This window comes from Salmo trutta, chromosome 19 (assembly GCF_901001165.1).
Source record: "Salmo trutta chromosome 19, fSalTru1.1, whole genome shotgun sequence".
NCBI lineage: Eukaryota > Metazoa > Chordata > Actinopteri > Salmoniformes > Salmonidae > Salmo > Salmo trutta.
In genome coordinates, this window is record NC_042975.1 from 54802114 (window position 1) to 54817665 (window position 15552).

General features: G+C 42.5%; 1 protein-coding gene across 5 annotated transcripts in view; it reads left to right on the plus strand.

The window, feature by feature from the left end:
• Positions 1 to 15552, plus strand: part of cblb (Cbl proto-oncogene B, E3 ubiquitin protein ligase) — a 224416-nt gene that overhangs the window by 150889 nt on the left and 57975 nt on the right. For all 5 annotated transcript variants that reach the window (XM_029701775.1, XM_029701774.1, XM_029701773.1 and 2 more), the window contains 2 exons: positions 8572 to 8760; positions 14147 to 14512. In XM_029701775.1, coding sequence (XP_029557635.1) covers positions 8572 to 8760; positions 14147 to 14512 — 555 coding nt within the window. The remainder of the gene's footprint in view (positions 1 to 8571; positions 8761 to 14146; positions 14513 to 15552) is intronic.

The following is a 15552-nucleotide window of genomic DNA, read 5'->3' on the forward strand; positions in this document are numbered from 1 at the left end:
ACGACAACTTGCCTATGTACACACCCATCCCAACGACAATGTGCCTATGTACACACCCATCCCAACGACAATGTGCCTATATACACACCCATCCCAACGACAACTTGCCTATATACACACCCATCCCAACGGCAACTTGCCTATATACACACCCATCCCAACGGCAACTTGCCTATGTACACACCCATCCCAACGGCAACTTGCCTATGTACACACCCATCCCAACGGCAACTTGCCTATGTACACACCCATCCCAACGGCAACTTGCCTATGTACACACCCATCCCAACGGCAACTTGCCTATGTACACACCCATCCCAACGACAACTTGCCTATGTACACACCCATCCCAACGACAACTTGCCTATATACACACCCATCCCAACGACAACTTGCCTATATACACACCCATCCCAACGACAACTTGCCTATATACACACCCATCCCAACGACAACTTGCCTATATACACACCCATCCCAACGACAACTTGCCTATATACACACCCATCCCAAAAGAGTTGGTGCAAAAATAGTAAATTCAGATTGTCAGGGTAGCTTTTTAACTAACTGTTCAGCGGTCTTATGGCTTGGGGGTAGAAACTGTTCAGGGTCCTGTTGGTTCCAGACTTGGTGCATCGGTGCTGCTTGCCCTGTGGTAGCAGAGAGAACAGTCTATGACTTGGGTGGCTGGGGTATTTGACCATTTTTAGCACCTTTCTCTGACACTGATGAATGGAGCTGTACACTGGCAGTACCAGATCACTGTGCAGTGTGTGTGTGTGTCTATGTGTTGTGTCACTAAGCGTGTGTATGTTGCGCGTGTGTGGGGGTTTTGTGTGAGAGTGTCTGTGTAGTGTGTGAGTGTGTATATACAGTGCCTTTTCCCAATTCTTTTAGGTTACAGCCTAATTCTAAAATGTATTAAATCTCCAGAAATGTTCAAGTCCAGGCTCTGGCTGGGCCACTCAAGGACATTCAGAGACTTGTCCCGAAGCCACTCCTGTCATGCCCTGATCTGTTTCACCTGTTCCTGTGATTGTCTCCACCCCCTTCAGGTGTCGCTTATTTTCCCTCAGTGTATTTATCCCTGTGTTTCCTGTCTCTCTGTGCCAGTTCGTCTTGTATGTTAGTCAAGTCAACCAGCGTGTTTTTCCCGTTCTTCTTTTGCTATTCTTTTTTTGATAGTCTTTCCGGTTTTGACCCCTGCCTGACTCTGGACTACTTTCCCGCCTGCCCTGACCTTGATTCTGCCTGCCCTTCAGTACCTTTTGGACTCTGAACGGGTTTTGACCCTTTTGCCTGTCCACAACCATTCTTTTGCCTTATCCTATTGGATTAATAAATATTGTAGACTCCAACCATCTGCTTCCTTTGTCTGCATCTGGGTCTCGCCTTGTGTCATGATAACTCCTGCATTGTCTTGGCTGTGTGCTTCAGGTTGTTGTCCCTTTGGAAGGTGAACCTTCGCCCCAGTCTGAGGTCCTGAGCGCTCTGGAGCAGGTTTTCATCAAGGATTTCTCTGTACTTTGTTCCGTTAATCTTTGCCTCAAACCTGACTAGTCTCTCAGTCCCTGCCGCTGAAAAACATCCCCACAGCATGATGCTGCCACCATCATGCTGGTACCCTTCCCCAGATCTGTGCCTCGACACAATCCTGTCTTGGAGCTCTATGGACAATTCCTTCGAGCTCATGGCTTGGTTTTTATGCACTGTCAACTGTGGGACCTTATATATACAGGTGTGTGCCTTTCCAAAACAAGTTCAATCAATTGAATTTACCACAAGTGGATTTAAGTTGTAGAAACCTCTCAAGGATGTTTAATGGAAACAGGAAGCACTTGAGCTCAATTTCGAGTCTCATAGCAAAGGGTCTGAATACTTATGTAAATAATGTATTTCTATTTTTTTATTCTAAATTTGCAAAAATGTCTAAAAACCTGTTTTTGCTTTTTGTCATTATGGAGTATTATGCGTAGATTGCTGATGGTTTTTTTTCTCATCCATTTTAGGTTAAGTCTGTAATGTAACAAAATGCGTAAAAAGTCAAGGGGTCTGAATACTTTCCGAAGGCACTGTAATGTGTATATATAAAGTCTTGCGAGTGTGCATTGAGTCAGTGCAGATATTCCGGGTAACCATTGAATTAACTATTTAGCAGTCTTATGGCTATCTTATGGCTTGGACGTAGAAGCTGTCTCGGAGCCTGTTGGTCCAAGAGCTGATGCTCCAGTACCGTTTGCCGGATGGTAGTAGAATGAACAGTCTATGGCTTGGGTGGCTGGAGTCTTTGGCAATTTTTTGGGCCTTCCTTTGACACGCCTGATATGGAAGTCCTGGATGGCAGGGAGCTCGGCCCCAGTGAAATACTGGGCAGTCCGCACCATCCTCAGTAGCGCTTTGCGGTTGAGGGAGGTGCATTTGCCAAACCAAGTGGTGATGCAGCCAGTCAAGATGCTCTCGATGGTGCAGTTGTAGAACTTTTTGTGGATAAGAGGGACCATGCCAAATCTTTTCAGCCTCCTGAGGGGGAAGAGGAGCTGTTGTGCCCTCTTCACTACTGTGCAGGTGTGTGTGGACCATGTTAAGTCCTTAATGATGTGGACGCCAAGAAACTTGAAGCTCTCTACCTGCTCCACTACCGCCTCATCAATGTAGATGGGGGCGTGCTCTCCCCTCTTTTTCCTGTAGTCCACGATCAGCTCCTTGGTCTTACTGACGTTGAGCGAGAGGTTGTTATCCTTGTACCACACTGCTAAGTCTCTGACCTCCTCCCTGTAGGCTGTCTCATCGCCGTCGGTAATCAGGCCTACCACCGTCGTGTTGTCAGCAAACTTGATGATGGTTTTGGAGTCGTGCGTGGCTATACAGTCGTGGGTCGACAGGGTTGTGAGGCCTCCGTGTTGTGGGTCAGCGTAGCGGAGGTGTTGTTGCCTAGCCTCACCACCTAGGGCCGGCCCGTCAGGAAGTCCAGGATCTATTTGCAGAGGGAGGTGTTCAACTACAGGGGGATAGTGATTTAGGAAGGTTACCTTGGAGTTCTTGGGAACAGGGACAATGTTGGTTAGCTTGAAACATGTTGGGATTACAGACTGGGACAAAGAGAGATGAAAAATGTCAGAGAAGACACTTACCAGCTGGTCTGTACATGCTTTGAGAATGCGCACTGATATTCGGTCTGGCCCGGCGACCTTGTGAGTGTTGACCTGTTTGAAGGTTTTACTCACACCGAGAGCGAGATCACACGGTCATCCGGAACAACAGTGGCTTTCATGCAAGACTCAGCGGTGTATTCCTGCATCACTAGGCATTTTATGACTCGGTTTCCCTTTGTAATCCATTATCGTCTGCAAGCCCTGCCACATACGATGCGCGTCGGAGCCGGTGTAATAGGATTCCAAATTTCTCAGAAATTGTACTTTTGCATGTTTGATGTCTCATCGGAAGTCGTAGTGGGCTTTCTTGTATCATATCCGTGTCACATTCATTGTAAGCTCTAGCCTTTAGCCCAGCTAGGATATTGCCTGTTATCCGTGGTTTTTGGTTTCCATACTGTATAGTCACTGCATTTATTGATTAAGCCCGCAACTGATGTGGTAAACTCCTCAATGTTATCGGGAGAATTCCAGAACATATCCCAGTGTGTACTAGCGAAATAGTCTCGTAGTCCCACTGCCATATTAAGCACAGAACTGGTACTTCCTGTTTGAGCTTTTGTTTGTAAACAGGAAGCAGGAGAATAGATTTGTGGACAGATTTGCTGAAGGGAGGATGAGGGAGGGCCTTGCATGCATTTCTGTGGGTAGAATAAAAGTGATCTAGAGTTTTAGCGTCCCTAGTGGCACAGAAGACATGTTGGTAAAAGTGTGGTAGAACGGTTTTAAGTCTCCCCACGTTACAGACTCTTCCCACCAGAAACACTGCCTCAGGTTGAGCGGTTTCTTGTTTGTTTATGGCCCCGTAAAGTTTAAGTGCCAAAGTGGTGTTGGCTTGTGGAGGGATGTAGACAGCGGTGATAATTACAGATGAGAACTCTCTTGGTAGATAAAATGATCTGCAGCTTATCATGAGGTATTCTATATCAGAGATTTCCTTCACACTGGAAGCAGAGCACAATTTGTTGTTTTTGAAGAGGCACACCCATCCCCCTTTGGACTTGTCCAAATCCACCTTCATCCAATCGTGCCGCTACATGGAGAAACCACTGAGTTATACATTCATAGTCATCCAGCCATGTCTCTGCTAGGCATATAATATTGCAGCTTTTCAAGTCTCTCTGATAGGAGACTCTCGAACGAAGCTCATCCATCTTATTCTCAGCAGCTGACCTTTTCACTGTGGTCTGATGAAGGTCTAATTTTGGAACAATGTTCCAAGAAACAGACCTTGAAAGACACTCTGTGAGGTACCACTTTATAATCTTTACCGACTCCAATCGAAGGCACACTTTTCTTTCCATTGGCTTAAATATACTTTCTTTTTATACAAAAAGGAAATGAAAGCGCTGTCTTGAATAATGGTGATAGAAGCCAATGGATAGAAGCCATTTTACAGGTTCCTGACCAATTCTTCTATTTTGTGTGTTTTTTTGCTGATTAACTTTTTTTGAACATGATGTATCCGCCATCATTTCCGATGACCGAAAAGAGCTTCTGGACATCAGAGCAGCATTCACTAAGCTCAATTTTTGGTGAAGATTTCTTCAATGAGTCAGAGGTGCAGGACATACTGCACACCCTGGACCAGGCCCTAATTGTTTATTATTATTATTATTTTTTTTACCTTTATCTAGGCAAGTCAGTTAAGAACAAATTCCTATTTGGACTCTATGGGACTCCCAATCATGGCCAGATGTGAAACAGACTGGATTCAAACCAGGGTGACTATAGTGACACCTCGAGCACTGAGATGCAGTGCTTTAGACAGCTGCGCCACTCGGGAGCCCATAAGTCCCCGAGACACTGTAAATAAACAGGCTGCGTAAGAGAGGCCGACTTGCGGGCACCCTGATGAAACGATTATTGGCGGATGTACAATCATTGGATAACAAACTGGACGAGCTCTATTTGAGACTATACTATCAACAGGACGTAAAGTGCTGTAATATCCTAGCTTTCACAAGTCATGGATAATATGTGACTAGTTTCAGGAAACTAGGCGTATGTCGCAAGTCACGACTTCGCAGGAGAGGTGTTTGAATGTTTATTTAAGTTTTTTATCAAAATGCCTTCTTGAACATTTGAACTTTCATGTGCCTTAATAACGCACTTGTATGCCATCTGTAAATACGAGTAAAGTTGTTAAGTTACGAGCCTAGTTGGTTTAGCCACAGAAAAAGACAGGAACCTTTCCTCTCATCATGATTGGCTGATATAATGAATGGGCTGGAGCGAGATGAGTTTTGGATTGGTCTGTCGTGTAGCATCTTCTGTCTGTAAAACAAGCTGCTCGTTATGTGTAGATATTCCTTTCTACTGCAGTTTTTTCGAAAGATATAACGTTGCCAACTGCAAATGTGTTGCTGCTGCTCTCAATAATATTGCTGCCCTGAATATATCAGGCTCTATCGACAAAGGTCAGTGGGAAGAAGTTGTGATGGATTACTTTCAGGGGACAATCATACCATGCTGACTCTCTCTGACTCTGAAAATTAATCAGACGATTTGTACCAGAGTGACTTGACACAACGGGCCAAGTACGCTGTACAAAGAAAATGGAAACGACACAGGACGTCATATTTAATGAAAGGGGTTGCAGTCTGCCGTGGAGCGTTCATCCATGTATACGGGTAAGAGTCTAGCTACAGTTTCAGATATAATGCGTTTCTAATTTTGTCAGAAAGTTGTTTTCATTGCAAGTTAAAGTTTACTGTTAGCTAGCTAGCAGCAGGGCCGCTGGCAAACGTGTGGCGTGCCGGCATTTGCCCCACCACAATTGACTTGGTTTAATAAAAAATATTGACACAAAAGCGTTGGAAAGAGGGACAAAGTAATGTTGTTTAGACTGAGTTGCCTCATGATTTGTTTAACAGGATTTTTATGTTTTCATCCTTTCCAGGATTTTTTTTTTAACCATTAGAAAAATTCTGATCCCATCATAGCCTGTATCAAACAGTTTTTTACAGGTGGTTTATTCCTATGTCATACTTGGAGTTTTACTTGGTTAGGTTAGGCTACCAGATAAGGAAAAACTCTGGGCCCCAGGAAAGACATTTACCCCCACCACTCTGGGACTTGTTGTGCCACCTCTGAAATTACAATGTTAGAAATGAAAAAACATTATTCTATTTGTATGATTTACAATCTCAGCATTTTGACTTACGTATCTAAACATTTTTAGATAGTATTGGTATTAAAAAAAATGGTGGCTGAATATGGGCTTCCATAGTTTTACGTGGCTCAGTGCAGCCTTCTGACAGCAGCTACTGTGACAATTTCAGAATGTAACAGGCTGTTACTGCACTTTCAGGTAAAACAATTTTAGCTGTTTCAAAAACATTGCTCTGCTATCACCATTTATACTGTAGGAGTATTGAGTTTGACACAATTCTTTTTACACTGGAGGGGGGCGCTCGAGACGTGATAATTTCGCAAGTTTACACAACAGTATTGTCTCTCGAGAATCGATAACTCTCTATAACGTCTCGAAAATAGAACCTTTGCTATCGCCAATGTGAAACGGTCTAAAAGTGTGATCTTGGACAAAGTGTGACTATGGCCTCAGTGCTCACTCACCTTAACTCACGAGCTGCCAAGTAGAATTACCCAGCAATTAATTAAATGGACTACTGCCATTTATCTACTTATCTACTAACTAAATATGCAGGACGTTGAAGTTGTGTGTCAGAATCACAGAAGAGGATAGTTGTATTTTGTGTTTTTTTTTATGCAGGTCTGGTCAAACTATGATGAGTTACTAAGCATTCTGTCAGTTCAATTGCTGTCTGGTATAAAACAAAATGTAGCGTCAGTTCAATTGCTCTCTGGTATTAAAAAAAAGTTAAGTCAGCGCAATCTCAGAAATGCCACATTTCAGGATTCAAAACAGTACTTGTCATGTCATGAAACATCATGCTGTGCCAGGAAGAGAAAGAATTCTGTTCAATGCTACGGACTCTGGTGATTAAGTGGCTAATGCTACAATTTGCTGATTAGCTATAGAGTAAGTGTCGTCCAACCCCGGAATGCCGAGTTTGCCTCAGCACTTACAGTGCCAGTCAAATGTTTGGAAACACTTACTCATTCCAGGGTTTTTCTTTATTTTTACTATTTTCTACATTGTAGAATAATAGTGAAGACATCAAAACTATGAAATAACACATATGGAATCATGTAGTAACCAAAAAAGTGTTAAACAAACCAAAATATATTTTATATTTGAGATTTTTCAAAGTAGCCACTCTTTGCCTTGATGACAGCTTTGCACACGCTTGGTATAATTTTTTACATTATTTAATTTCACCTTTATTTAACCAGGTAGGCCAGTTGAGAACAAGTTCTCATTTACAATTGCGACCTGGCCAAGATAAAGCAAAGCAGTGCGGCAAAAACAACAAAACAGAGTTACACATAAACAATGTACAGTCAATAACACAATAGAAAAATCTATGTACAGTGTGTGCAAATGTAGAAGATTAGGGAGGTAAGGCAATAAATAGGCCATAGTGGCGAAATAATTACAATTTAGCATTAACACTGGAGTGATAGATGTGCAGATGATGATGTGCAAGTAGAGATACTGGGGTGCAAAAGAGCAAGAAGATAAATAACAATATGGGGATGAGGTAGTTGGATGTGCGATTTACAGATTGACTGTATACAGGTACAGTGATCGGTAAGCTGCTCTGACAGCTGATGCTTAAAGTTAGTGAGGGAGATATAAGTCTCCAGCTTCAGTGATTTTTGCAATTCGTTCCAGTCATTGGCAGCAGAGAACTGGAAGGAAAGGCAGCCAAAGGAAGTGTTGGCTTTGGGGGTGACCAGTGAAATATATCTGCTGGAGCGCGTGCTACGGGTGGGTGTTGCTATGGTGACCAGTGAGCTGAGATACCTAGCAAAGACTTATAGATGTCCTGGAGCCAGTGGGTTTGGCGACTAATATGTAGCGAGGGCCAGCCAATGAGAGCATACAGGTCGTAGTGGTGGGTAGTATATGGGGCTTTGGTGACAAAACGGATGGCATAAAAGCACGTTTCACTCCAGCAGCAACCAATGAGCTGTTTGAGAAGCTGTAGCAGGAGCTCTCGTGCACATGTGATAAACATAACGACTAACGAAAATACACACGCACCAATTTAATTCCACTAAATGATGCAAATTAACCTATAGACCGATAAGCATGACCGGTCAAATGTATTTCCATCAATGAATAGGCAAAAAAAAATTTTCCTTCTTTGTTTTGGACAATTGGCCAGCGGCAGTTTTTTAAAAATCTGCTTTTCATAATTTTTATAGTCCAAAATCCGGCTAACAGAAACCCTGTTATAAATGTTACATCCATGTATTTCAGTGTCTATGACTGCCACATGGGTATTATTAAAAACCTGAACTTGTTGTTTTGTTCTTTCCATATCAGCAGTGTGCCGAACAGCAGAACTCCCCCGTGATGTCGCCAAACTCCTCCCCGGTGGCCCAGAGGAGGAAAGGCCATGCTGAGACCCTCAGCATCCAGCACCTCAGCCTGCCCCCCGTACCCCCTCGCCTGGACCTCATCCAGAAGGGCGTCATCCGATCCCCCTCTGCCAGCCCCTCCAGCTCCCCAAAGGTGGGTCAGGGTTGTTAGGTTCTAAATAACAGGGTACAAACCGACGGACAACTATAAAAGCTCAAACCAAGTTTATTCACCCAAAGGGTCAGACAGCTGAACAGACAAAGAACATATTCACACAAGTACTGGTATTGAACCCTTTCTCTTATGCTGAGCCCTTTCCTTACACATCTGAACAGCCAATACACGACTGTTGCTACACAGAAGATTAGTGATATCTGTTCTTCCTCACTTCATCTAAGCTGACCTCTGCCCAAATTCCTCACTCCTCCCCAACTCACGGCTGTCCTGTTGACTTGTACCAGACTGTGGCCATTCTCCTCCCATTGGATGATGGGAGGAGAATGGTGGCTAACAATGGCTAACATTGATGGCTAACAATAACATATTCTGACATAATGTAAATGTTCTACATTCCCCTCTCTCCCTCAGTGACATGAATAAGGATACTTCATATTTTCAAGTTTAGAACTCAGAACCCATCAGGATGTACCATATGTCTATGGGGTGTACAGCCTAAACCCTCTTTCAAACTGGTTTGGTGTGATCTATTGTTTCTCGTTCAGCACACCAAAGAGGTATTGATTCAGATTGTCTAATAGTCACATGTACAGGGTTGCAGGTGTGATTGTAGGGCACAGTGAAAATCTGAAACTGCAGGTTTGCACTCCACATCGACATCCTTTTCATACTATTGTGCTGACCCAAACTCTTTTGACTCACTTTTGAGCTCACTCCATCAACAGAATTCAACCAGGAAGTAGGAACCGGAAAGTTTGAACTGACGATATAGTGCTTCAGTGTTTTATACGTTTTGAAATCAAGCTTTATTTTTAGAGCACATTTCAGACATGAATGCAACGCAATGCGCTTCACAGGAAAATACATAAATAAAAAACGGAAATATTTACTACTCAAAAAACTAAAGAATAACAATAAAAACTGAAAGACAAAAAAAGCACCCTAACAAAAACAACGCTAAAAAGGTTTGTTTTAAGATCTCTTTTAAAAATGTCCACAGTTTCGGGCCCCCTCAGGTTCTCTGGTAGTCTTGGTCAGTACCCGTGCTGCAGCATTCAGTATGTTTTGTAGTTGACCAATGACTTTCTTGGGTAGACCAGACAGCAGAGTATTACATGGAACCCAAACTGGCAGACCGATGCGTGCGCCATCGTGCATACATTTATTTTGTCCCCCCACACCAAACGCGATAATGACACGCAGGTTAAAATATCAAAACAAACTCTGAACCAATTACATTAATTTGGGGACAGGTTGAAAAGCATTAAACATGTATGGCAATTTAGCTAGCTAGCTTGCACATGCTAGCTAATTTGTCCTATTTAGCTAGCTTGCTGTTGCTAGCTAATTTGTCCTGGGATATAAGCATTGAGTTGTTATTTTACCTGAAATGCACAAGGTCCTCTGCTCCGACAATTAATCCACACATAAAACGGTCAACCGAATCTTTTCTAGTCATCTCTCCTCCTTCCAGGCTTTTTCATCTTTTAACTTGTATGGTGATTGGCATCTAAACTTTTGTAGTATTGCCACGACGACCGGCAAAACAGTTCATCTTTCAATCACCCACGTGGGTATAATTAATGAGGAGATGGTACGTGGGTACCTACTTCTATAAACCAATGAGGAGATGGGAGAGGCAGGACTTGCAGCGCGATCTACATCAGAAATAGGAATGACTTCTATTTTAGCCCTTGGCAACGCAGACTTTCATTGGCGCGTGCGAGCAGTGTGGGTACAATAATTGAATACCATTGATTTCTACATTTATTTTGCAACGCTCACGCACGCGACGTGTCCGGTCTGGTCAGCATGTTACAGTAGTCAAGCCTTCTTGTAATAAAAGCATGGATGAGTCTCTCTGTATCAGCCTGAGAGAGAAACGGCCGCACCTTGGCAATGTTCATCATGTGGTAAAAAGCTATTTTGGTCACATTCCTAATGTGGGCTTCGAAATTGAGTTCAGAATCTAAAATGACACCTAGGTTTTTTACCTGGTGTTTTATCTTTATTGCCTGTGAATTAAAATCTGCTGCCAGATTCTCTCTCTGTGCTTTGGCTCCAATAACAAGTACCTCGGCCTTGTCTTGATTTAGCTGGAGGAAGTTGTGAGCCATCCAAGTATTTAAATCACTAATACAGTCTAATAATTTATCCGTGGAGCTGAAAACCTCTGGGGACACAGAAATGTAAAGTAGTGTAACAGTGAAAGTCAATGTCATGCTCGCTGATAACACTGCCAAGGGGTACATATATAAACTGAACAGTACCGAACCCAAAATTGAACCTTGCGATACCTTTCCACATGTGATATCTATTTTCTCTGGGTAATGTTCACAACTCGTGACAAAAAACTCTCGACCGGTTAAATAGTGTTGAATGCAGCGCTTAAATCAAAGAGTACAAGGACAGAGCTGTTTGGCATCTGTGTTGGCTTAAAGATAATTTACCACTTTAACTAAGGCTGTCTCTGTGCTGTGGTGGGCATGAAAACCAGATTGGAATTTTTCACTTAGCTATATATTTTATATTTCTAACACTCGTACCTGTATACACGTTGAAAATGGCAGATTTGGGCACTACTAAGCTTCTAAATTTGGACGTAGTGGCTGTACAGTCACATGCTATATATGACGTCAGAGCTCTGGCTCTGCGCATCATCAGCGCTGTATGGGTTTTGACTGACACCCGTTCTGAACTTGAGCACCGCGCGGGACAAGAAGTTATCCCATCCTTCGCGGTAATTGGGTACATTTAGAAAAATGTTTGTTGTCTGAATGAGGAAAATGCTGTACATTTAGATTACATTATGTATTTTGTAAGTTGAGATGTTGAGGATTATAATAAATGCTGCTTTGATAAAAAAAGCCAGACACCCGTCAGTCCAAATGTGCACTTCACATTTCCAAATCATAAAACTCATGTCATATACAGTGTTAACGTTTATTATCACTACGTTTTATGTACAGTTACAAAATGACATGGCATCCTGATGTTCTGAATAGAATGAGCCTGTTTTTTTATTGTGAAGTAAATTCACCTGAATGCACTCATGACTCCTTTCTATGCACACAAAAATCCCTATCTGTTTCTCTGAACTGTAATATCTGTAATATCATATTCTATAACTTAGCTAGTTATGTGGCAATAGAACAGTGTTTGCAATTATGCCCACCTGACCCAAATTGTGATTAATAATGGACTTTTTTGGGATTAAGTAAACAAAAACAGTGATTGTGTGATGACGGGGATAGAGGGTTGTGTTCCAAACAGAACAACTACAAGTGTGCTTGCTCTATTTTCTTAACAGCACAGTTAGGAGCGCTCCAAAAAGTAGATAAAAAAGTAGTTAGTCTTCTACTGAAATTCTTGTAATGTTTTTGTCTTATGTTGCACCTACCCCACATTTTCCAGAAATAGTCTTATCATGTTACTGAATGTATCCTGAATCTTTTCAGATTTCGTTATCAACAAATGTGGAGAAAAGTACAGTAAATGTCCAACAGTGCAATGTTTGGATTCAGTCTTGTGTCAGGTAAATTGTTGTGTACTCGCCTTTGATCTAATCATTTTCCCATTATTCCCAAACTGTTCCTTTCAATTGCTACCACGGTTATGTGTATGCATTTCCTATTTATTCTGTAAGAAACTTCTCAATTTAGCCCTATCCATATAGGCCAATTCCCACAAGTGTAAAGGGTTAAGTGATGCTAAACTAAGTATATGTTATTTTTCAAAAAGCTTCCCTGCTTATAAATATCTGGGTATCTGGATTGACAAAAAGCATATTGATGAGTTAGTTAATAAGTGGGCTTCCTTTATAGGAAAAGTTTATCACATTTTATTACGTGCGATAGGTTCATTACACATCACTGCATTCTGTATCAGAAAGTATGTTGGCCCTCTCTTAAATCTCATAGATCAATGCAGGTAGAATGAGGAATTCCCCAGGGCAGCTAGGCCCCTTACTTTTTTCAATCTTTACTAATGACATGCCTACTGGCCTTGAGTAAAGCCAGTGTGTCTATGTATGAGGATGACTCAACACTATACACGTCAGCTACTACAGAGACTGAAATCACTGCAACACTTAACAAAGAGCTGCAGTTAGTTTCAGAATGGGTGGCATTGTATTTGGGACAAATCATTCACTAAACCCTAAACCTCAACTAAATATTTTAATAAATCATGTGGAAATTGAGCAAGTTGAGGTGACTTAACTGCTTGGAGTAACCCTGTATTGTAAACTGTCATGGTCAAAACATATTGATACAACAGTAGCTAAGATGGTGAGAAGTCTGTCCATAATAAAGTGCTGCTCTACCTTCTTAACAACACTATCAACAAGGCAGGTCCTGCAGCTGGACACTGTTCAGTTGTGTGGTCAGGTGCCACAAAGAGGTACTTAGGAAAATTACAATTGGTTTAGAACAGAGCAGCATGGCTAGCCCCTAAATGTACACAGAGAGGTAACATTAATAATATGCATGTCAATGGCTCAAAGTGGAGGAGAGATTGACTTTATCACTACTGAGGATCTTTAAATACAAATATAAATACAAATGCTCTGCTCTATTTTTGTTTATAAAGCCCTCTTGTGCAAACCTCAGCCATATGTGTCACCAGACCCGATCATAGGGATGGCAAACTCTGGAGATCCCTTCGGTCTCCACTGAGTTAGGTAGATCTGCGTAAAGTTTTTTTTGCAACTTGTGGAATGATCTCCAGAATTCTTTCAAGTTGAATGTTTTGGTGCTGGTTGATGCCATCCCTCGGAGCCTGGTTCCTCTCTAGGTTTCTAGCTAAGGTACCTGCCTTCTAGGGAGTTTTTCCTAGCCAGTGAGCTTCTGCCTCTGCATTGCTTGCTCTTTGGGGTTTCAGGCTGGGTATCCCCTAGAATCGATGTGTGCGCCCGGGCAGAAATTGAATTAGCATAATAAAAAATGGCCAGAACAATCTGTCTTTTAAAACTAGTGATATCGTTTTTTTTTGCATGGGCTGTGTCTCAATCTACCGCATCCGCCGATATCGGCCTTGCACATTTGCGGTGGAAGGTGGCAAGGCTACAGCCGTGTTTGCCATACCAGGAGACATCACAAAAATTGCCCTTAACCACCTCAGACATAGGACTGATATATAAAAACTAAAAACAATGTAAGACAGAAATAACATAGACAGAAGACACTAGCAACAGCACAAATACAACAGCAAACAATCAAAGGATGTGTGTGCGTGCAGGCATGTGTGTGTGAAGTAAAACAACATGCTTCCTTCATAAAATACATTTGATTGATATGTCATCCTGCTTCAACACTGTTTATTTCTGTGTAGTGTAAAATGAACACATGCCCTCCTCCCCAAGTCCTCTCCAGGGCTGGCCAGAAAGCAAGACAAGCCTTTGCCTGCTCCCCCGCCCCCCAAGAGGGACCCTCCGCCCCCACCACCTCCTGAGCGCCCACCACCCATCCCACCAGATGGATGTCTCTCCTTGGTCCCCTCCTCCACCAACGGCGTGCCCTGTGACCCCACGCTACCCCCTGAGGCCTGGTGCTCCAAAGAGAGCCCCCTGGTGGACCCCCACAAAACGGGGACAGGGGCTGACCGCTCCTCCAAGCTGGCCCACTCTGCCCCCTCTGATGGCAACGGTAGACCACTCAGCTGGCCCTTGGCGGATGCAGGCATTGGCGGCTCGCATCCCAGAATAGAGGCCCTCATGGAGAACCCCAAGGTAAGAATTACTAGGGTTCTGTTAGCGCACATGTTATACAACATTTTTAAAACATTACAATACATTCACAACACATTTCACAACACATTAAGTGTGTGCCCTCAGGCCACTACTCTACTACCACATATCTACAACACAAAATCCATGTATATGTGTGTGTATAGTGCGAATATTATTGTGTGTGTGTATGCATGTGTCTGTGCCTGTGTTCGTGTCTCTTCACGGTCCCCGCTGCTCCATAAGGTGTAATTGTATCTGGTTTTTATATCTAATTTTACTGCTTGCATCAGTTACTTGATGTGGAATAGAGTTCCATGTAGTCATGGCTCTATGTAGTACTGTGCACCATTCACCACAACAGTGACTGTTCTTGCAAGTGTTGGGGTTTGTGAGATGATTGAGTTGATTTATGCATTTGCAACATAGAAAAGTGGTTTGCTGAATATTAGCTGATATTCACATTTGTTCTGTGTATCTCTCGCTCACTCATTTTAACTCTCTCAAATACACCCACAAACAAACAAACACATCAGAGGGGCATATTGTTGTTATTCTAACAATAGGTAACACTTTATAATAACTCCACACAGTAAAGCCTTTCTAATGGATTAGTAAATAGAGTGTTATTGAAAAAAATCCACCTGGGCTGAGTCATTTGATCCCTTTTTGCAGCAGCTTTCTGCCCCAGTTATTGCAGAATCATTAACCTATATTTTTAACTCCATTGTTTTCTGGGGTTATCCTTAAGATCTGGAAAACGGCACAAGTCCTCCTCATACACAAAGGAGGCAATCCTTCTGACTTGGATAACTACTGTCCAATTTACAAGTTGTCTTGCCTTATCAAAGTTTTACACTCCCTGGCCAACTCTCAGCTTACAACTTTTTCAACTTCTTAATAAGCACCAAGCTGGTTTTAGACCTGTACATAGCACTATTTCAGTGGCTACACTCGTCTTAGATATGTGCCATTATAGACCATAAAAATCATTGTGCTGCCTTATTTATTGACCTGTCCAAGGCATTTGATACATTTGACCA